We start from the raw sequence: 23,109 nt of genomic DNA on the forward strand, positions 1-23,109 counted from the left end.
AAGACTAACTATTGCTTGGTAGGTGCATGCGTGTTAGACTGCCCGGAGCCATGTGTGCCAGGCTGTCTGCTGAACGGAAATACAGAGATGCGTAGCTTGGTCATGTTGGAGCAAGAGCAGCCAAGCATCCTCTTGCTTCCCTCCTTCTCCAGACTCATGCCACCTCCTCCCTGAGCTACCTGCGCAGGTAGCCACCCTCATGTGCTTCTTCATGGGGACAGGGGCTGTAAATAGCTCTCTGGAGGTTCCTGGCTGCTGTTTCTACCCAGTGGCTGTGGTGTCCTGGGCAGCTGAAGAACATGGCTTCTCATCAGGGAGTTATAGGACCCATGACAGGCTGACCTTTAGTTCATGCAAGACAGGACACAAGCAAAAGCTGCAAGCCACTATTCATACGTAATGAGAGCAAATCTTTCCCTCTCTTTCCAGGTGGTGCAGTGGCCATCCCCTCCTGGGGGAAGTTCTGGCTGGCCATCCTGAATGTTTATAGCTGGGAAGGACTCAACACCCTCTTCCCTGAGATGTGGTATGTCTCTGCCTATTGCACTGCCTTCTTCTAGATTGATGGCACCTGATAGGGCGCTTTAGCATCTCACTAGAGTCTCTTCGTGTGTTCTACAGATACATAGGGAGGGGATTTTCTTTTAGGCAAAAGCAAGGCATCAAGCCACCCAGGTCTGTAGCAGGCTGTGGGGCCCTGTAGGGCAATTACAGAACCCGTTGTGTGGCTTGGGCTTTGTGAGACAACAGATCATACCTGGTAATTACAAAACCTTGGAGCATACACAGGAGTAAAGGGAAGAGCCTCCCCCACCCTGCATCTCTTTTTCTTAGCTGATTTGTGGTAAATGTTTGGGAAGTCCCAGATATGTTTCACCAATGAACACTTCCATGTGTATCTTTACATTTTGTTTTTGTTTTTTTTCCCAATGTTTACCCAGCAGAGTCCATTCCCGTTCCTCACTAGCTGAAATCTATGCTCAGTGTCTTTTTCTATTTTGTCAATATCTTATAAAAGCATTGGCCCCATATGTAATGCATATATAATTTGCTCCCAGATTACACATACTGGGAGGTAAGATCCCCAGAATTATACAGAGTTCAGGCAGAGCCTGCTGTCCTCCTGAAGACAGAGCTGAGGGTCCCTGTGGTAGATAACTTTCATATGCGGGAAGATGGGATGTGAGGGGCCACTTGGGAGAGGACAGCAGGGTCCTAGAACAAGAGCTGAAAGGCTTTGCTCTGCTGCCTGGGTGAGTGGGGATATGGCAAATGCCTGAACCAGTGAGGGGCGTGGAGGGAGCTATCCACGTGTGGGTGAGGGTACTGTTACTTGAGTAAGGAGATAGGCTATAATTATGCCACCATCCAGTGGTCCATCACTGGCAGCTCTCCTGGCTAGATGCAAGACTTGCTGAGGGAGGTACAGGCAGAGGAAAGCCTTGCCAGGGTAGAGTGGGGTGCTGAAGCCTGGGGCTGCTGGTCTGTGTCCCCACACTAAAGGGCTCCACATATGTAGAATACAAACTCCATGGTCATTTGCCATTAGATGTAGAATGCAAGAGTGCACACATGTGGATGAATGTACTCACAGTAGCATGAGTGTTTATACTTGGAAGGGTCCCAGACCTCAGGGATGTTAATAGTGTAGGCTTATGGTCTTCTGTCCCGCTGACACAGCCGGTCTCTTCCAGGCTGTTTCCTGAATGGGTGCCTGCACACCCCTCCACTCTCTGGTGTCACTGCCGGCAGGTCTATCTGCCCATGAGCTACTGCTACGCCACTCGGCTAACTGCCTTAGAGGATGACCCACTGGTTCAGAGCCTCCGCCAGGTAAGCCTTATGCTCCCTAGGGACCTTGTGGGGAGATGGCACACAGCCTTTGAGGGCTTGGGCCTCTGGAGTGTGACTGCTTCTCAGTACTCGGGTCCCGAGGAGTCCCTGCCTTCTCACCTGTAATCAAATGTAAACTTCTCAGAGGGATCTGTGCTGTGGGAAAGGCATCTGCCACTGCTCAGTGTCCCCGTGGGACTTGCTACAGCCATGGCCTATGCTTGCAGTTTTTGTTCTTGGGAAATAGCCCTGAGATGGACTTTGGGAACATGATTGATTTGCGCTAGAGTAGGACTTAGGCTCTTAGGGCTGGGACAGCTTCTCAGATTAGCCCTGGTGTAACCGAAATAGCTGGGCCTCCCTCTCACCCTGTACTGGTAGTTCACTGGGTGTCCCTACCCCTGAGGAAGGATGTGACCCGGAACCCTGAGAGTGTGCAGCTAGAGACCACTCCCAGCCAGAAGTAGTCCATTCTCTGTGTCTGAGAGGCGTGGCTGCTGCTTCTGCTAGGCACTCAGGTGTCCCCCGCCCTTTAGGAGCTCTATGTGGAGGATTATGCCAACATCGATTGGCCGGCACAGAAGAACAACGTGTCTCCTGATGAGCTGTACACGCCACACAGCTGGCTGCTGCATGTGGTGTATGGTGGGTGCCGCCCGAGGGCTGGGACAGCTGGGTAACACACGGTTAAGATGTTGCTCCTTTCTTCAGTCAGTTCATTCACCCTGTCAGTGCAATAAATGACCTCTGTGCTGGGCCTTGGAGTGGGAGTGGAGAGACATAATTTTTTGCTGGTCTCCAACCAGGGCCAGCTGCTGTTTGGTAGTACCCCTCTGCATGGCCTAGGCATGGCAGCCATGGTGGGAGGTGTGAAGCAGGCCTTCCTGGATGGGAAGGAGGAATCACAGGCGAGGCAGAGTGAGTGGGAGGAGGGATCACAGGGGAGAAGAGCGGTCCAGATGCTGTTCTGTGTAGGACCATTCCCGTCTGAAGGACCAGGACACAGCCTGGCCAGGAGTGCCAGGGATTTCTCCTGTTGCTGGGTGTCCACTGATGCCTTCTCCCCTGCAGGCCTCCTCAACCTGTATGAACGCTTCCACAGTACCAGCCTGCGGCAGTGGGCCATCAAGATGCTGTATGAACATATTGCAGCTGATGATCAGTTCACTAAGTGCATCAGCATCGGCCCGGTCAGTGTCCCCACCCCCTGGTGCCTGGAGCAGCTTTGGTGGCAGTGAGGTCCTGTCAGATGCCCTAGGAGCTAGGAACGAGGCAGGCTTACTTCCTACATCCTGGCACATCTCCATTTAGGTCAATGGATCTGAAGCACCGCCTGTGTTCATTTTCCTCCTGTTGCCCTGCCTGGCTCTTGTTTAAAAGTCTGAGTACCTCCTGGAAGACAACTTCCTGAGCTCTCTGGCCAACTGGATGATGTGGTTTCCCCCTTACTCTTCACAGATCCCACCCTAGATAATTCACCTTCTACCCCTTACATAAGATTTGGGGTGCCTAGAAGTGCAATGAAAACAACAGGATTGCCGGGCTCCACTTCTGGGCTCCCATCTTTCTGGGAGATGCCAGGCCTTTGGTTTCTGGTTTCGCTTTGATTCCTGGCTCTGGGCAAGTGTACACATGCTTGGGGATCTCAAGGAGCACACAGCAGTAGTGGGGCTACTGGCTAGAGCTAGTGGAGACCTAGCAAGAGAGCTGTTCACATAGATGAGAAGCAATCAGGATGTGGGTTCCTGTGCTAAGGTGGGTTGTTCATAGTTTCTCTGGATAAACTAGCACTGAGCTTGCTCCCCCGTCTCTGCGGGCTCTTGGTCCTTCTTTGTCACACCTTAAGTTGGCCCAGAATCTTGAATGGCATATTAGCTTCAGTTTGAATCATGTCTAGGGACGTGAATGTGCTTAATGAGCTCTTAAGAAGCTCCTATTAGAACAGACGGGGCCCTGCCCCAGGGTAAAGTTGCATGGGTCCTGATGGCCATATATCCTGCAGATCTCAAAAACTATCAACATGCTTGTTCGTTGGTCAGTGGATGGGCCATCCTCCCCTGCCTTCCAGGAGCACGTCTCTAGGATTCCAGATTACCTCTGGTGAGTGTGATTAAGTGCTGACTGTAGATATGCAGCTATAATGCTGGGCCTTTATCCCTCATCTAGTTAGGGGTGCCGGACTGTCAGGCTTCTGGGAATATTATATGGAATCAGGAGCACTGCCAGTTAGGTTGTCTTTGGGAAGATTTCTTACCTAGCAGTAACCATGGGTGATTCCTGGAGTCAGAGCCAGGAAGCCTGGGGGCAGCCTTAGATTGTTGTGAGGAAGGCTGATGGACAAGAGGTTTGTCAGGCCTGGATTATGTCACCGGGGCCATAGCAGGAAGCCCTGTGCTCATAGAGGCCATCTTCTCTCTGGTGGTATGGTGTGAGATGAGGACAGCAAGGCAGACCTGGCTGGAGAAGCTTTTGGCACAGGCCAGTCTCGTTCCTGCTGAACGTAGCCCTTGTGCTTGTGAGCCCGGCTGGGCAGCACTGGCATCACCACCAAGGGGAGGTGGGGAAGGATGCTCCCAGGGGAGAGCTGTCTGCTCTTTTGCTTGTCTGTGCCTCGTGTGGACAGCTGTAATTCCAGCTTTTACCTATGCCCTGACATAATCTTTTCTTATCCCCATAGGCTGGGTCTTGATGGCATGAAAATGCAGGTAAGGGCTGTAGAATTGAGGCTGGTGGCTCTCTTTGTAATCATCTCTGCTTATTTATTTGCTTCTAATTCTCTTAGATTTATTATGAGTCAGAAGTGAGTCAGGCATAGTGTGACTTGCCTGTAGTACCATCACTCAGTTGGTTAAAGCAGGAAGTTTGAGGCCAGTGTTATATAGAAAGAGCCCATTTGTAGATTTAAAAAAAATGGAGCAGAGATGAGAAATCATGAAAAATAAAAGAAGTAACTCCCCCAATTCCATTCTTGCAGTAAAGAGGAGGAGGGGCTGAGTTACATTGTGGTCCTCATGTCTGTGGGGCAGTGGTCACCTCCTGGTCTCATATCTCCATCTGTAGTCCTTCATCAGGTGGACTAAACCCTGACAGATCCAGGCTTGCCTCAGACCCTCAGAGACCTTCATCCTATTACTGTGATGGAGAAGTGGCTCTGGGTGCTAAGGCACCTCTCTGGTGAGGCCATCTGGAGGCTCGGCTGGTGTCACAAGGAGCTGTGTGCTCTGTTTCATGAGCTGAGGTAGCCCTTGGGACTGCTCTCTGGAGCCACCATTACAGGAGGAGCCTTCAGGCCTGAAGACTGTTCCTTTCTGTGGCCCCTGTAGTTGTGCAGAACAAGGAGGAAGTGGTTTGCTGGAGAAGCATGTGATGTATAGCCAGCCTTCCCCTGGATCCTTCTAGGGCTCTGGCCAAAGGTGGACAGTAGATATGCTTCTTTTTGGTCAGGTGTTTGGCTGGGATCTTTGGCCCCCAAGGAGCCACGAGAGCGCTTAGGGTCTGTGATCATCATGTGGGATTGAGAGCTGGATTTTCTGTCAGATATTTAGAGATTCCTAAAACTAGAGAACAGAACCTACTGTGGGTTTGATCATCCATTTCCTTCACTAGACCCAGCAGTGTTGTTCAGGAAACCAGTCTTCCAGGGTGGGATTTGAGGTGGACCTTCCTTGCTCTGGAAGGCCCATAGAAATGTGTCAGTTGGCTCTCTGCCACCTCAAGCATACTTGGAAATGAAAGGACTTTGTTTCTGAGTATCCCATAGCTGGGGTATCCTGCTGTCAATGGAGTATGCAGGAGCCTTCAAGGGACCATATGGTCCTGGATATGTTCTCTTGGGGCCTGTACAGGGGGGTGATGCTCTATTTACCCATGTCTGCCTGCAAGACTGTATTCTTTCAGACCTTTGTCAGCACGGGGCTCAGAATCTGGTACAGAGTATTAGCTGGGTATATCTCTGACAGACACCCTTGGATCTTGGGGGTCAGTGGATGGGGTTGCTATAACAGCTCATTCTTTGTGAACAGGGCACCAATGGGTCACAGATCTGGGATACCTCGTTTGCTATCCAAGCACTGTTGGAGGTACGTGGCTATGTTCTCTGTGCAGCCCCCGCCTAATCTTGCTGTGTGTGAGCTACATATGCACCCTGAGAGAAGCAATACATGAGAGAATGAAGAAATGGTGCCATGCCTTCTGCCCCTTGAGTTCCTCATTTGCCTAGCTTCCAGTCACCTGGTGATAATCCTTGGCAGCCTGGGTGCTAGACTGGCTTAGGCTTTGAGAAGCAAGCCTAGGGAGTGAGCGGTAGGGTGGTTGGAGCTGACCTGGGTGGGCCTGAGCCTTTTAGAACATTGGCTGCTACTTGAGCTAGAGAGAAAGAACATTTCTCTGCAGGAGGGGATGAGAGCAGTGGAATCCTGAGGGCGTATTTGGACAGCCCAGGGCCAAGTTGGGCTGCCTAAGGTAGGAGGACCTGGTAACTCTCTGGGTGGCCTCGTCTGTCCGTTCCAGCCTTTACTCATGTCTCACTGTCTTTTCTATCTTTAAAGCTGAGAACATCAGGAAACACTAGAAATCTCTTAAGATGTGTCGCTTTCTGGGCTAGGGGCGGGGCAGCAAGTTGATGCCAGGACACTGGAGGATTGACTCAACTGCTGTCCTGCTGTCTCCTAGGCAGGTATGCACCACAGACCTGAGTTCTTACCCTGCCTGCAGAAGGCTCACGAATTCCTGCGGCTTTCACAGGTGAGTCCATGGCCCTCCTCATCTGTCCTGCCTCCCCAGGCGAGCTCTCTCAGGTTGTTTCTGTACCGTTCTGCCCTGCCCTGCACCATGTAAGTGCACCTGGTCACTCTACAGTAGCTCTGACCGTGGCCCGCAGTGGCTTATCACTAGCTGTGATTCCTGTTCTTCATGCCCAGACAACTGTGCAGAGGGCCAAAGCCAGCCTGTGGCTCAGTCAGAAGTTGTGTCCTTGAATGTCACAGCCTGTTCACATCCTAGCATCTTTGAAGTGTCTCAGGCCAGTAGAATCACTTGATACTAGCCAGTGGCTGCCCACCCAGAGGCCATGGACAGCCATCTGTCTTGCCATATCCACCTACAGCCCCCATCATAGACTGCTGTTTAGGACAGCGTTGTGTAGCCTGCTGTAGACACAAGGCACGCCTCCAGCCTGATCCTGCTAGCATCCTCCTGTTTAGACTCCTCACTCCCCTATTCCCCTGTCCTCTCATCCTACTAGGATGCAGCTTCCTCAGGATCCTCCATGTAGTTGATGTCCATGTCTGTCTAGGGCTGTTAGTAGTGAGTCAGTACTGTCTTCCACAGCAGGATGGTTCATGACAAACACTGAGTGATGGGCCTTTAGAAGGCCATCTGAGTGGGCCACTGCACATGCAGGCCTGCGTGCTCTCCCACTGCACTGAGTCATGCAGCTCAGGACAGCGGGGCAGGGGAGTAGATTGTTCAGCCCTCTCTGGATGATCTTATTTCCTAGTAATGATAAGGCAATGGGTCTCATGAGTGTCATGTTGTGCTGAACTGTGGCCAGCAGTAGATCCAGCTCTCAGATGGCAGCACAGGGTCCCAGGTGCCACCATGTTTCTGTTTTCCACATACATTCCTTGCTGCTATACAGGTCCCAGACAACCTTCCTGACTATAAGAAGTACTACCGCCAGATGCGCAAGGTATGTTTGGGCAATCCACTCAAGCACAGAGCTCGGCTGCCTTCCCTTTGAGGAGGGGTTTCTGTTGGTTTTCCCGCTTCTTGGTCTGTAGATCTTTTGTGTCAGGGGCTTCATAATCCCCCGCGGCAGCCTGCACCTTGGTGGCCATTCTTTAGGGTGGTTCAGGTGCCTAGCACACACTGATGCTAAGAGCTGAACAGTGAGCTGGAGTGCTGAGATCCAGGCAGTGGGTCTAAAGGACTCAGGCCAGCATCAGACTCTTTTGCTGTAAGGGCCTGCTTCTATGTGCCGGCTGTGAAACGAGACAGTGACTTAGCTGCTGCCTTTCCACAGTGGGGTCTCTGGGGCACCTGTGCTGCTGTTTCAGCCCCAGATCACTTCTTATTGCTGAGAGCTGAGGGCATTCAGGATGTGCACAAAGTCCTAGGTAGTCTCCGTGTTGAAACCGAAGTCTGTTTAACTATATCCGATTTAGGTAGCCCCGTGCGGTGGTGGATAGGCCTCGCCCTGGCTGTTACAGCTCTGTGGGAAGGAGCACTGTTGCACTCTGTCTCTGCAGGGTGGTTTCCCCTTCAGCACACTGGACTGTGGCTGGATTGTTGCTGATTGCACAGCCGAAGGTTTGAAGTCAGTGCTGCTCCTGCAGAAGCAGTGTCCCTCCATCACTGAGCACATCCCCCGAGAGCGGCTTTGCGATGCTGTGGCTGTGGTGAGTCCCTATCTCATGTGTGCTCCCACTTCTGTGCTTCCTCCTTAGCAGACTAAGGCCAGGGTGTAGGTCATCAGAGCCTAGGACTCGGAACCATGGGACAGACCCTTGAAACTTCAGTTGGGTGAGTTGGGTGTGTACATAGGGCTCCATGCTGTACGAAGTGGTGCCTGGCTGTTCCCAGAAGTTACAAGGAGGCTGTGGTCCCTGTGGCTTCTCTTGTTAGCTCACGAATGAGATTCAAGGAACTGCCCATATTTATGCTGAGACTTCCTCATTTGGGAGGGCTGGTGGACTCTGCTGGGTATGCAGAGGAAAGCTGGAAATGTCTGTTCATTGTTGTGCAAAGTCCTTTTAGCACATCTGCTTCTTGTGGATATTTACTAGGAGGTCTGTATTGGCCTGACATTGGAGTCTATCTCCAGATGTGCAGCTGCACCGGGCGCCTACTAACCATGAAACTATCCCTCATTCCTGTCCTTTTGGTTGTCAGCCCTGTGGTGCTCTGGCAGCCATACTGTGCCGTGTGCTCAGCTCTCTAGGCCTCCTCTTTTGTTTCAGTTGCTGAGCATGCGGAATCCTGATGGAGGATTTGCTACCTATGAGACTAAGCGTGGTGGGCATTTGCTGGAGTTGCTGAACCCCTCAGAGGTCTTCGGTGAGTATGTTGCCTAGCAGCATGGTGTGTAGGCCAGGCCTGTCATGCTAGCAGGTCCATGCAGAGCCCTCTATGAGCCCCAGAGTACAGAGCACCTGTATTGTTCTGCCTCAGGCCATGGAAACCTAAGGTTCCAATACTCTTCTGCTTATCTACAGGGCCTTGTGCCGTGTTGAGGCTGCCATGCACCCCATAGACACTCAGTGACTCCCAGCACTTGTAAGGACATAAGGATGCTGGGCCATGGCTTTGCATAGTCACTGAGGTTCTAGTCTGTCAGCAGGCTCTCTCCTTGCTGACTCTGACACCTGCTATTGCCTTCCCTCATGCCTTCTAAGTATCCTATTCTTTGCCCTGTCAGACATGGGGTTTTTGGGGGAGAAGCGGCAGATTGGCAGTAGAAATAGCCCAGCTGTTTTGGATGTGTGTCTTATAGCATAGGTGTGCAGGTCTCACTCTGCCCATTGTGGCCATATTGCCCAGGTTAACCTTGGGGTATCGTCTTGCATGCTTCACCACTCTTGCTCACCGCGTTGTGGCCTGAACTGTTGGCTTTGGGCCATAGTGGAGCTCAGGTGCCTCCTTCCTTCCCTTTCTAGGTGACATCATGATTGACTACACATATGTCGAGTGTACCTCAGCAGTGATGCAGGCACTGAAGCATTTCCAGGACCAGTTCCCAGACCATAGGGCGGCAGAGATCAGGTAAGGAAGGTGAGGGCAGCCTGAGTGGGGCTACAGCTCAGCCACAGCATTCTCCATTCACTTTCCCCATCTGTGGCCATTATGACATAGCAGCAATTACTTTGTCTCAGGAGCTTGACTAGTTGATGAGTCTTTGTGGTTTACCTCTCACCATTAAAGTTTCCTTCCATGACTGATAAAGGCTGATGGCTACAGTAATGTAAGGCATAAGCCCAAGCATTTAGAAAGGGCATATCATGCCTATTTAATAAAAATAGCAATGGCCTCCTCACTGGGGCCTATGATTTTTCTAGCCAGGAGCTTTGCCCTGGCTTACAGTATCACATGTGAGTGTCCTCCTCTGGAGGGGGCCTTAACATCACAGCAGAAACAGTAAAGTTGCATTGAAGTACTATTGTGTTAGTGTTGTGTTACTATTGTATTAATGGACATATCTTAGCTCAGGCTTATACTGTAACTGAGCTGGACTGTGGGGACAGTTCTGTTCCAACAGCCTGCATGCTGTCTTCAGTATTGTGAAAGCCAGCTAGCAAGGAAGGAGTTTCTACTTTCGTCTTAGCCTCATTTTGCCAAAGCATATAGGGTCTTTAACAGTAGGGACAATCTGGCTTTGTCAACAGTGGCAGTAGCCTTATGGTTCAAGGGGCCTGGTTAACAGCTCCTAGGGAGGTGGCCCATTCCCTAGGAGCTCTATAGTTCACACACACACACACACACACACACACACACACACACACACACACACACCACAAATAATAATACACATGAAATATAAAGCTTGGAGAGTTGGCTCAGTTAATAGCATTCAGACTGATCTCACTTGTCCCCATGAAGCATCAGTCCAATGCCTCCGTCTCACCCTCTGGGACTATAAGCCCAATTAAACTTTCTTTTATAAGTTGTTCCATCACAGCAATAGAAAGGTAACTAATACAGAAGCTAGTACTGAGATAGCTTGCTGTGACACACCTAACCGTACATTTTTGGGGAGGAATGTGGAAGGCTTTGTAACTTTGGTCTAGAAAAGCAGTTGAACACTGTAAGCAGAGCTTGATGGACCATCCTAGGAGGAGCCTGGAAGACAGTGCTGAGAACTGTGCCAACCGTGGAGGCCCAGCTCGAGAGCTTCAGGATGGGAGCAACTTTACCAGCCGGGCTAGAGACCCTTCCTGTGATATTTTAAGAACTTGCCTGAGGCCAAACATGTGGCCTTAGTAATTGCTCTTCTGCAGGTGTACAGTGAAAAGAGCAAATGGGGCAGGGGTAGGAATGCACAGTTTGAAGAGGGAACCGAGCACCAGGAGCCGAGGCCTGTGCTGAAAGAGATCAGGAGCCCGAGGAGAGGCACACTCCGGGCAAGACTCTGCCCAGCTGAGCTTCCCACTAGTGAAAGTAAAAGGCCTAAAGATTTTTCTACCCTACAATGAAAACTTCTATAAATGATTCAAGGGGACCAGGCTCCATATCAAGTGTAGTTGTTGTTGTTGTTTTTAAAGATTTATTTATTTAAGTATATAAGCATTCTATTACACATATGCCTGCATGACAGAGCATCAGATAGAAGAGGGCATCAGATTCCGTTATAGATGGTTGTGAGCCACCATGTGGTTGCTGGAAATTGAACTCAGGACCCCTGGATGAACAGCCAGTGCTCTTAACCCCTGAGCCATCTCTCTAGCTCTGTTGTTGGTTTTAATCAAGTTCATTTTATATGATTTGTTCAGGCTCGTGCCACTAGTTATTGTCAATGGCTCTGTTACTTTTCAGAGCTTCTTCCAATGTGGACCTCATCTCCAAAGTCTGTCTGTCTGTCTGTCTCATCCCTGTCCCTCTCCCTCTCCCTCTCCCTCTTCCTCTCCCTCTTCCCCTCCCCCCTCCCTCCCTCCCTCCCTCTTCCCTGCCCCCCTCCCCCCCCAACACTTGTTTTGATCTGTTTGAAGGGGAGGCCATTCTCACTTTCCTGAGAGCATCTTGTGGGCAGGACTGGGGAAGGCTTTGTGATTTGTCTGCACTGCTCATTGGGCTGCCTGTGTTGCAGGGAGACCCTCAGCCAAGGCCTGGAGTTCTGCCGAAAGATGCAGAGAGCTGATGGCTCCTGGGAGGGGTGAGTAGGCACGTGGTGGAAGGGGCAGACATGCGCCCTTCCTGCCTTCTTCCTGGGAGACTTAGACTTCCTGGTAGGTCCTGGTCCTTGGCTGATGCTTGCCCTTTCATTCTGCCGAGAGCTTGTGTTGTAGGAGGCAGTTGGGTTACATACTGGAAGTGCTCTGTGGCCTAAATGTGATTATGCTCCTTGTTGTGGGCATGAGCAGTTCTTTTGTGCCTTGATTGGAGAAAGCCATGGCTGAGCCAGGTGATGTCTGTGCCCAAGGCTTTTAGCAACTGCCAAAGTCCCTCTCTCCCTCTTCCCTCTCCCTTCCCCACCCTCCATCCTCTTCCTCTGTCTCTTAGGTTTTGTGAGACAGGATCACGTGTATCTCAGGCTGGTTTTAAATCGGCAGTCCTCCTGTGTTAGCTCAGTGCTGGGAGAGCAGGTGGCACCACCATGCTCCATCCCAGCTCTGCCCTCTCTACTCCAGGTTGTCCCAGTACTTGCGTAGATGGCCGCCCGCTCACTTGGAATGAAGGCCAAGTCTGACATTCCCTTCTGTCTCCCTCTAGGTCCTGGGGGGTTTGTTTCACCTATGGCGGCTGGTTTGGCCTGGAAGCTTTCGCTTGCATGGGGCATACCTACCAAGACGGGTGAGTGCAGCCTTCAGGCTGATGGCAGGGGAGGGCATTGCCACGCTGACAGTGCTGGCCTGCTTTCCCGTGGCTGTGATAAAACCCTGCCCATAAGCACCTTGGGGAAGAAAGTTTGTTTTCGGCTTATACTTGCAGGCCATAATCCTTGAGGGAAGTTAGGGCAGGAACTGAAGCAGAACGATGAAGAAAGCCCTGCTCATCTCCTCTCTTCCACAGAGGGCTGGACCCTCCCAGTCTGTGTCTGATCTCTTTCCCAGGTGTCTCTCTTAAGTTGACAGTAAAACTAACCAGATCAGTAATGCTCTGCCATGGAGCTTTTGTCCTTTGCAATTTTATTTTAATTTGTTCTTATTTTTTTGAGACAGGGTTTCTCTGTGTAGCCTTGGCTGTCCTGGACTCACTTTGTAGACCAGGCTGGCCTCGAACTCATAGGGATCTGCCTGCCTCTGCCTCCCGAGTGCTGGGATTAAAGGCGTGTGCCACCATGCTTGGCTTGTTTAATAATTTTAAACAATGAGATAATATCACTATTTCAGGAAAAAGGGAATTCTAAGGACATATTTTCTTGGCTCATAAGCCTTGGCTAGGGGTTACCTCAGAGTCTTATAAATCTCTGTCTCATATTCTCAGTGAGAAACTCAGGAAAACAGGGCTTAGTTCAAGCTTTGTCTCTGGCTGCACTAGCCAGTGCTTCTAGGTCTAATGGGCTTGGAGTGTAGGGATGTTGTGCTAAGCCAGATGCAGCCTAGGGATGCAATGCATGGCTCTGTTCGGTATGCCCACATATCCAGCCTGCATGTGTGTGAAGCTGCAGAGTGCTTTCCTCTGTGCCCAACAGCTCTGTGAGGCATACACAGCTGTGTCCACTCTCCTTGGAGGCCCCTCCCGTGACCCTCAGGCATCCTGTCAGGGTGGGCTATAGAGGGCTTAGATCCTCCCAATTCATGGTGTCTCAAGTCTCATGCTCTCTCTACAGGGCTGCTTGTGCAGAAGTGTCTCAGGCCTGCAACTTCCTCCTGTCCCAGCAGATGGCAGATGGAGGCTGGGGGGAAGACTTCGAGTCCTGTGAACAGCGGCGGTATGTGCAGAGTGCCAAGTCCCAGGTCCACAACACCTGCTGGGCCCTGCTGGGCTTGATGGCTGTCAGGTAAGGGCATGCATACTAGGGACACTCAACTCTGAGGAGGTGGCCTGGCTATGTACAAAGGTGGAAGAGGTGAACGTAGCCACAGGACTGAGCCGTTCATTATTCTTCTGTAACTGGATGGGGGCAGCGTAAGAAGCCGCATACCCTATTCCTTGGCTAAGTGACAGCCTTCTGGCTGAGTGGTACCCCACGGAGACTTACCTCTTGGAAGTGCTCCACCTATGCATGGTAGTCAGTTGACAGAGCAAGCTGGGGGGTGGGGGGTGGAGGGTGGGGGCAGAGTGTCTGAGAGAAACGAGTGAGGCCGGCTGTGGTGGAAGTTGCTTTCCAGTGTGGAGTGGAAGCACTGTCTCAGTGTTGAGAGTACAAGGCTGTAGCTGCTTTTGGTCTCTTGTGTCCATATCTCATATTAAGCCACATGTATCGCACTAGTGCACATAGGTACACACATGTATGTGTATGTACTTTCAGGTGTTCGGGTATTTGCATGTATGTGTTCACATAGGTGTAGGTGTACACACACACACACACACACACACACACACACGTGTATGTGCTGTCTTAACCTGTGTTGCCACAGTACACTTGGACCATTTGGAGAGCTTCCTGAAATTCCCTTAGTCAGTGTGTAGAGGAACCTCAAGAACAGAAGAGTCGTGCGTCTGTTCCTAGTCAGGTCCCCACTGCTGGCCTTGCTTCTGCCAACCCTCAGTCCTTTTGGTGTCTCCCTCTTGCCCGGAGGTGCATCAGAGTACATAGCAGAGTAGGCTTGAAGGTTGGCTTCCTCTAGGGAATCTGTCAGCATCATGTGCCAGCTGTGTTGCCATGTCAACCATGTCTTGTAAGGACAGGATGGGGTCTATAGGAAGTGTCGCCCACGTGTCCACCCCATGCGTGCACACGCTCTGCTTCTCGGGGCTCCTGGGACGAGTACAGCAGCAGCCTCAGGTGTTCTGCTTGTCAAGATTTCCTATCATTGTGGTAGTGTTTGGAGATTTTGTTGTCCTTCTCCTGAATGCACGTTCATGCCACATGCTAGGTGTGCTCACACCTGTCTTCTTGTCCCTCAGGCACCCTGACATCACTGCTCAGGAGAGAGGAATCAGATGTCTGCTGGATAAGCAGCTCCCCAATGGAGACTGGCCTCAGGTGCGGGAGGGGCCATGGGTAGTGGTTCCAGCATTGATTTCCAGCTTGCCCGTTAGTTTTCTGTTTGTTTGTTTGCTTGTTTTTTGAGACAGGGTTTCTCTGTGTAGCCTTGGCTGTCCTGGACTTGCTTTGTAGACCAGGCTGGCCTCAAACTCACAGAGAGCCACCTGCCTCTGCCTCCCGAGTGCTGGGATTAAAGGCGTGCGCCACCACACCCAGCTTGCCCGTTAGTTTTCACACTTTCCTATGCCCGTGCTCCTCTTGGGTGCTTTGGAGATCTGGGCTGTGGACACGGCTGACTGGAGGCTTGTCCTGGTTGTAGATCTAAGATATGCTGCTGGGTCTTGGAGTGTTGAGCACATTCTGCTATTTGTAAGGGGAACAGGCTCGGGGAAAGGACTAGATACTTGAAGCTTCCTGCAGAGCCTCAGCTTGACCGTGTGCTTCTTGTGTGTGGGCCCTCGCTGACAAGATGTGCAGATGGTTTCCATGCGTCCCTGTGGTTATGGGGATTACTAGGGACTACTAGGCCAAGGAAGAACGTTTTTTTTCAAGCTATAGCCTCTGAGCTGGGACCAGAGTTGAGTAGGATTGCTGCTAGCATGTGTGTCCCTGTCTTTGCTTACTTATCCTTCGGTCATCAGCTCTCCCCAAGCAGACTTGTCGTGGGGCTGGGAAATTTGATAGTTAGGACCACCATCCAGGGGCAAGCTTCTTAGCTGCTCGTCTTTCTGTGTCCTTCCAGGAGAACATCTCCGGGGTCTTCAACAAGTCCTGTGCCATCAGCTACACAAGTTATAGGAACATCTTCCCCATCTGGACCCTGGGCCGCTTCTCCAGACTGTACCCTGATAATACCCTCGCCGGCCATGTTTGAATTCATGTCTGCGTGTGCTGCAGCTGGTCAGCATCATCACCTCAGAGGTCCTGGCGAGGCTGGAGTTTCTTGACTAGATGATAGGATTCTCCTCAGCCTGCTCCCGGCCTTGTCCTCTGTCTGTAGACATGAGGCTGAGGGTAGGGTTGGGGCTGGTATCTTTTAGACACTCACCAGTATAGCTTAGTTCTAAGACTTGCCTCAGTGAGAAAGGGAACAGAGAAACCTTAAAATCCGAAGAGGCACAGTGCACTCTGCGGCCTCTGGGTACATCCTTTTTGAGAGGGTGAAACTAGAGTTTTCGTGACCAGTGACTTTCCTGTGGGGGAGCAGCTGGCGTCTTCACTTCCTCGCTGGTCGTCTGTGGAATGGGCTCCTGACCAGACTTCTGTTCCCTGGGCTGGGGCAGTTCTGGCAACCCTATGGTGCTGGTATGCCAGAGGAAGGCTCAATGGGGAGTGAGGCAGGTCTCTTCATCACTGCGCCCTGGGCAGTGGCTGTTGTCACCAGAAACTACCAGGCGTGACCAGATCACTGTATGAAATACCAGGCTTCCAGAAAGGAGATATAAACTCACTTTATACTAAAAATGCTACTAAAAGTCATTTCAACCATCACCAATGCCCTTAATAAACAGACATTTTGGGGCTGGGATGATGGCCCAGCCGTAAAGAACATTGACTGCTTTTTCAAAGGACCTGGGTTTGATTCTCAGCACCCACTATAACTCCAGTTCCCAGGAGACCTTCTGACCTCAGTGGGCACTGCACACATAGACATACATGCAGGCATGCAGGTATAACACCCATTCACATAAATAAATTTTTCTTTTTTTGGATTTTGGTTTTGGTTTTGGTTTTGGTTTTGGTTTTTTTCGAGACAGGGTTTCTCTGTGTAGCCTTGGCTGTCCTGGACTCACTTTGTAGACCAGGCTGCCCTTGAACTCACAGTGATCTGCCTGCCTCTGCCTCCCGAGTGCTGGGATTAAAGGCACATAAAATAAATCTTGAAAATAAAATATTAAAAACAAAACAACAAAAACCCCAGACTTTGTCCTAGAATGCCTTGAGGCTGTGTGGCAAGGGGCAGATGTAGCATCCAGTTCTGCCCCTAGGTTACAAGCTCATACACATTGCACTGGCTTCTGGGATACCAGTGCCCTGCTCTGCTGGCTTCTCAATAGAGAAGCACTCGTGGAAGCCAGGCATAGAATAGCAGGGGTACAGTAGGTAGTGTTTGTGATGGTTCCTACTGTGGGACAGCACATGCAAGGACAGCCGATCACGTCCAGCTCACCCCTTAGACTCACTGAGCCAGCCAGGCAGCTGTGGCACTCCTGTGAGCCAGGAAAATGCCCATGACACTCAAAGATCATTACCAACCCTTATGCCAACTGTGCTTTGAGTTCAAGTGAATCCTAGATTTCTGAGTCTGTTTCTGGGAGGTGAGCTCTGAATCTCTGATTCCTAAGTCTGTGTGTCTGGCCAGCATGCAGGCGGAGTTCTAGGTGGGAAGTGTGTGTCTCCTTGAAGTTCCTACTTCTCTCCCTGGCCATGGTGGGAGCCCCAACCCCTCCCTGGCCCATAGTCTTTCCTCAGACAAGCCGAGAGCTGGGTCTGATCCCCTTTCCCTGCTCTAGGGCTGCCCTGTGCCACGGTGCAGATACCCTGAGGCTTTGGGCCATCTGCCTCCTGCCCAGCTCCCACCACTACCACCATGTGCTGCGACTCCTAGGGCTTTCCTGTCTTACGTCATAGTCTGCTCTGTTCCCTGCACGGGTTTTTCAGCCTCTGTCAGCAGCAGACAGATGATGTATCACTAGCTCTGCCCTAGCAACAGCTGCTGTCCTGCAGAATTCCCAGTCATGCCTCAATCACTGTATACACCGACGTGTACAGGACAGCTGATAAACATGCTTTATAATGTAGTGTGTCATGCTATGGAGTTGTCATCGTGCGTAGACTTACCAGCCCCAGCTTAGGGAGTTCTCCAGGCTCAGTGGGGAGTTGGTCGGGGATGCTCACCAGGTTAACTGTCCAGAAGAAATGCTTAAAGATTCTTGAAATGAAAGTTTTAGCTTATCAGGGATAGATTTGGAATGCACTGAAGGCTTTTCCTGTGCCCTCTGTTCATTGTGATGTGAACCTCAACACTTGTCTTCAAGGGATTCTTTAGTAAGAAAGGTTGATGTTTTCCCCCCGTGTGAAACAGTTTTACTATGTGGTACTCACTATGAAGTGATACTCACCACATATCATTTGAGGTTGGCCTCAAACTCGAGGGTAGTCTTGCCTCTGCCTCGTGAGTGCTGTGATTGCACCACCACACCACTCTGCTGAAGGGCTAGGTGGAAACTTCTCTCTGACAGTATTTTTTCCTTCTAAAACAACTTACTGCTAAGTAGAATTAAATTTACTAAGACTTTTTTTTCATAAAATTTCCTGTATGCTGTTTTCTCATTCTCTATGTTAGCAAATACAACTATATGGTGATAAATAATCAGCTTGATTTAGTATTTTATTTTTAATTAGTTAATTACAAGTAATCAATTAGAGACAGGGTCTCTCTACATAGCCCTGGGTATCCTGGAACTCCTTTTGTAGACCAGGCTGGCCTCCAACTCACAGAGATCCACCTATCTTTGCCTCTCAAGCACTGAGATTAAAGGCATGTGTCGCCACCACACCTGGCTTTCAACTTGATTTATTTTTATCTCAACATTATTTATTTATCTCTGTATTTTATACAGATATTACTACTATCTGTAGTATAACTTTATATTTTTTAAGATGTTTTTATTCAAAGGTACTCAAAAGAAGACAGGAAAAGCTAACAATCTGGCCAAATGTACAGTTCCAGAGCAGCCTTTGATGTTTAACAGCAAGTCCTAGGACCCAGTAAATAAGGCACCTGGCAGGTCTGCAGCACCAGCAGAATGAAAAGATCACATTGATCCCTATAAAAATATTTTTTTTAAAGTCTAAGGTTAGGCATGGTGGCGCACTCCTTTAATCCAAGCACACGGGAGGCAGAGGCAAGAGGATGGCTGTGAGTTCAAGGCCAGCCTGGTCTACAAAGTGAGTCCAGGACAGTCAAGGCTACATAGAGAAACCCTGTCTCGAAAAACCACTCCCTTGCCTCGCCCCCCCCCCCCCAAATAAAACCCAAAGAAATACTCAAGAGAAATAAGTGCTTAGCCCCAGCTCCAGAGCTAGGAGGATGTGGTTGATGGAAACAGGGAGGGCCAGCAACCTGCCCAGCTCAAAAGGAAAACAGCCTCTCAGGTAGATAACTGATCACACAGAGCTGACCAGAAAAGTGCACAGTTTTGGAAGACAATTTACCCTTACTTTTAAAAAATTGCCTTAATAAAAAAGCATTAATAACAGTGAACTATCTTATATGTTCTAAAGTAGAGATAGCTATGAGTCAGCAATTGCATCGTTTCAAAGGTGGTTTTCCTTACGGTTGAACACCTGCAGTGATGACGTAAAGTGTGGCACTGCGTGGATTCAAATCTTCCTTTTTTACTTATTTTTGTCTCTGTGTGTCCATACATCAATTAAAATTATAAAGCCTAATGCAAAGATACAAAAAAGGCCCATTCTCCTAACTGCAAACTGGTCTGGCAAAAATAAAGAGCAGAGAAGGTGTGATGCTGAGACAAGGGGAGCTACTGCCTCCTGGCTTTTCGGTTTTTGGTGAAGTTAGCTTTAACAATGCCACTTTTATTACCTAATGGAATGCATGAGCCTACGAGCCAGCCAGCGAGCACTACCCTCTGTGGTTCTTGCCACACTTTGGCCGTAAAGTGAGTTCCTTGGTTAGAGGTAATACTGCATGGAACAAACAAGCCTAGCTTTGAGATTGCCTCATGGATGGTGACACGGAGTTATAAGTGAATAACACCTTTCCTCTCCTAAGCTGCTTTTGGTCAAAGTGTTTTCATCACATAAACAGAAGTGAAACTAGGACACTGCCAAGAGCAGGTTCTATTACCTAATCCCCAAACAAGCTCACTGGCATGTGTGACTCATCACCTGCAGCAATGGAGACTAACACATCCTGGGGCCTCTACATCACCCATCATGCTGCGAGTGAAAAGCATCTTCACAAACTGGAAAGTGTGTTCGTTGACTTAAGTGAAATTAATTGGGAGAGGAAGGAATTGGGGAAAGCCCCAAAACGTGGGCGTTAGGCAGCAGAATTCTAACTAACGTATGATGAAAGACAAAGGCAAGAACAGAGCTGACTGAGGTTACTCTTAGAAGGGGATTTCTAGGCCATGACTTTGGGAAGGTGGGCTTGGTGATGTGGCAATCATTTCCCCCTTTGTAGTCTCTTTTCTTCCTCTCAGTCCTTTGATTTGGGTCTACCTGATCAGATGACCCCATGTAGCAGCAATGCCCATACCTAAGACAACTAGTGTCTGCTCCACTGGCTTTAATTTCTATTTGTGCACAATATAATGGGTCCTGCTTTTTCAAGGGTAATGATAATAAGTTTATAAACTTGTCATAGTTTTATCAAAAAATAATCTCTTTTTTAAAAAAAGATATAGGGGCTCACAGGGTAAAATTACTAGAAACACAAACCAGATGATAGAGTTTTGTCCCTAGAACCCAGGTAAAAAGCCAGATGCCAAAGTATCCATCTGTAATCCAGCACTCAACAGCAAAATGGAGGGTAGAGGCAGGAGCACCACCCTGAAACTTGGGCCAGTGAGGATGAATACGCTGCACAAGAGCAGAAAGAGAGACCATGCCTCAAAGTGGAAGGTGAGAACTAGTTTGTCAAAGTTATCTTCTGGCCACCAGAGGTGCACAGCCAAATCTGTCTATCTGTTTCTCTCTCTGTCTCTGTCTCTGTCTGTCTGTCTGTCTCTCTCTCTGTGTGTGTGTCTGTCTCTGTCTCTCTGTCTCTGTCTGTCTGTCTGTCTGTCTGTCTGTCTGTCTCTCTCTCTCTCTCTCTCTCTCTCTCTCACACACACACACACACACACACACACACACACAAAATGGGGTATATTGGGGTTCATGTACCATGATTCCAGCTCTGGCACAGTAATGGATAAAAAGCACAGGATCCTCAAGGCCATGGAGAGTACTCTGCAGGACACTGTAGCGGGCACATACCACCATTACACATTTGCCAAACACAACTCCAAGAGGGAAGCTGCATGCACACTAGACACTCAGTGATAGGAACATGCCAAATTTGACAATTGGATCCTCAGGTGCAGGGTTCTGACGGGGAGAATATATGCTTATGTGGGAGTAGAGGGTGTGCAAGTGATCTCTACCTCACCCCAGGATTGCTGTACACCTGAAATTAGTCTTTAAAAATAACGGCTTTAGGGCTTGGCTTGGTGGTGCATGCCTTTAATCCCAGCACTCTGAGTTTGAGGCTATCCCGGTCTACAAGGAGAGTTCCAGGACAGCCAAGGCTACATAGAGAAACCCTGTCTCAAAAAACATAATAATAATAAAAAAAATAATAACAACAACATTTGGCATGACTATCCCAGAGTTGGGACACTTGGCAGCTCATTTTGCACCATGATGGTCTAAAGTCAGATTAAGGCGTTTTTGAGAGGCTGCTGAGAATCCTCCGCAGGTGAGGACAACTCTGCCAGCCTGATGACGTAAATTTGATCCCCAGCATCCACATGATACAGAGAGAGAACTGTCTCTTGAAAGTCGTCGTCTGACTGCCACACGTGTGCTATGGCATGCATGTACACCCACACACTAACACACAGAATAAGTAAATGAAAATTCAATAAGGCTTTTAGGGACTGGAGAGATAGCTCAGTGGTTAAGAGCACTGGCTGTTCTCCCTGGGGACATGAGTTTGATTCCCAGCGCTCACATGGCAGCTCACAACTGTCTGTAACAATAGTTCTAGGGGACCTAGCACCCTTTTCTGGCATGCACGTAGTGCCCAGACATACATGCAGACAAAACACCCAGGTAAATAAATTTATAATAAACTAATAAAAAAATTTAAAGACATAAGAAAAGGTAATTCAGATCAGTTCTGTCACAAATGTGACACTAAACAGATTAATAACAAAGTGAGTTCAGGACATATTAAAAGGATTATGATAAGTAAATAGACAGAGTGTTGATAGCCTGGTGGCTGGATGGCATTTTGTTGCTGGGAGAAAGAGGTGGCATTTCAGTGCAGTTAGAAGCTACTGGATGGGACCAGGTAGCAGTGGCACACGCCTTTAATCCCAGGACTTGGAGGCAGAGGCAGGTGATCTCTGAGTTTGAGGCCAGCCTGGTCTACTGAGCAAGTTTTAAAACAGCTAGAACTACACAAGGAAATCTTGTCTTGAAAAACAACAACAACAACAGCTAGTGGAAGGAAAGCCACTCAAACTCCCTGAGCTTTCCTGAGCTCTGCTTTCTGTCTTTGACGGCTGCTGACAGCCCTTAGCGGTTCCTGTTCTGGTTCCCACTGCCCTTGTCTGAGGAGAGAGGCCAATTGATCGAACATTTGATGTTTTAAGAATCTCTTTTCTCAGGCCGGGCGTGGGGGTGCACGCCTTTACTCCTATCCTAGCACGTGGGAGGCAGAGGCAGGCAGATTGCTCTGAGTTCAATCGAAGCCAGCCTGGTCTACAAAGCGAGTCTAGGACAGCCAAGGCTACACAGAGAAACCTTGACACACACACACACACACACACACACACACACACACACACACACACACTCCTTTCCCCCCCCCCCAAATTCCAAGTTTGCTGTACTTGAAATATTATACTAACATGGCTGTCTGGACTGACTTTTACCTGGGGACAGAGTGCCTAAGACATTGGCAGAGAAGGACCTGGTAGAAGTTGGATTGGGGTTTTCTGGTTGCCTCCTTTCTTATCAAGGAGGACCAGGCAGCAACCATTAGTGTTTCATTTCTTTTTAAAGATTTATCTATTTGTTATTCATATAGTCTTCTGCCTGCATGTGTGCCTACACATCAGAAGAGGGCATCAGATCTCATTATACATGGTTGTGAGCCACCATGTGGGTTCTGGGAGTTGAACTCAGGACCTTTGGAAGATCAGCCAGTGCTCTTAACCTCTGAGCCATCTCTCCAGCCCCATTGGTGTTTCTGAGCAGCCAGTACAGGAAGACCTGATTCAGAAATAGAGGTCATCCACTTTGTGCACTAGGAAAAGCAGGATGCCTGGGTAAATTTCTAGACACCTACATTAGCTTACATTAACTGTATATTAATTTACATTAACTGCACATTAACTTGCATTAACTGTACATTAACTTACATTAGCTGTACACTAACTTACATTAACTCTAGCACTGCCAGTGTCATGGTCACTGGTCCATAGGGCCTCATCCCTAATGAGTCCAGTGTACGGCATGGAGCCAGACACTCAGTACTCACAGTGTGTGTGCTGGACACAAATGTGCTGCCTCACATCTTTTCATGAGGGAAATCTAATAATGTGATCAGTAAGTGGCCTCCACTTCTAGCCCTGTCAGGGTTCCCATAGCATCTCCCCAGGACTGTGGAGGCAATGGTGGGGTCCTGCCCTAGGCTGGTCACCTCCTCTGTTCTAATGGCCCTTTCCTTC

At 49.4% G+C, this 23,109-nt stretch overlaps 1 protein-coding gene across 2 annotated transcripts in view; it reads left to right on the top strand.

The window, feature by feature from the left end:
• Positions 1-18,657, top strand: part of LSS (lanosterol synthase) — an 88,645-nt gene extending 69,988 nt beyond the window's left edge. For both annotated transcript variants that reach the window (XM_084752438.1, XM_084752439.1), the window contains exons 6-22: positions 430-526; positions 1,695-1,833; positions 2,370-2,478; positions 2,905-3,023; positions 3,836-3,933; positions 4,511-4,538; positions 5,856-5,912; positions 6,505-6,576; positions 7,472-7,522; positions 8,082-8,231; positions 8,793-8,889; positions 9,489-9,594; positions 11,633-11,698; positions 12,256-12,336; positions 13,316-13,486; positions 14,557-14,635; positions 15,381-18,657. In XM_084752438.1, the coding sequence (XP_084608564.1) occupies positions 430-526; positions 1,695-1,833; positions 2,370-2,478; positions 2,905-3,023; positions 3,836-3,933; positions 4,511-4,538; positions 5,856-5,912; positions 6,505-6,576; positions 7,472-7,522; positions 8,082-8,231; positions 8,793-8,889; positions 9,489-9,594; positions 11,633-11,698; positions 12,256-12,336; positions 13,316-13,486; positions 14,557-14,635; positions 15,381-15,512 (1,652 nt within the window). In that variant the 3' untranslated portion in view covers positions 15,513-18,657. The remainder of the gene's footprint in view (positions 1-429; positions 527-1,694; positions 1,834-2,369; positions 2,479-2,904; positions 3,024-3,835; positions 3,934-4,510; positions 4,539-5,855; positions 5,913-6,504; positions 6,577-7,471; positions 7,523-8,081; positions 8,232-8,792; positions 8,890-9,488; positions 9,595-11,632; positions 11,699-12,255; positions 12,337-13,315; positions 13,487-14,556; positions 14,636-15,380) is intronic.
• Positions 18,658-23,109: the final 4,452 nt, after the last annotated feature.

Source organism: Acomys minous, assembly GCF_964271855.1.
Source record: "Acomys minous genome assembly, chromosome: 13".
NCBI classification, from domain to species: domain Eukaryota; kingdom Metazoa; phylum Chordata; class Mammalia; order Rodentia; family Muridae; genus Acomys; species Acomys minous.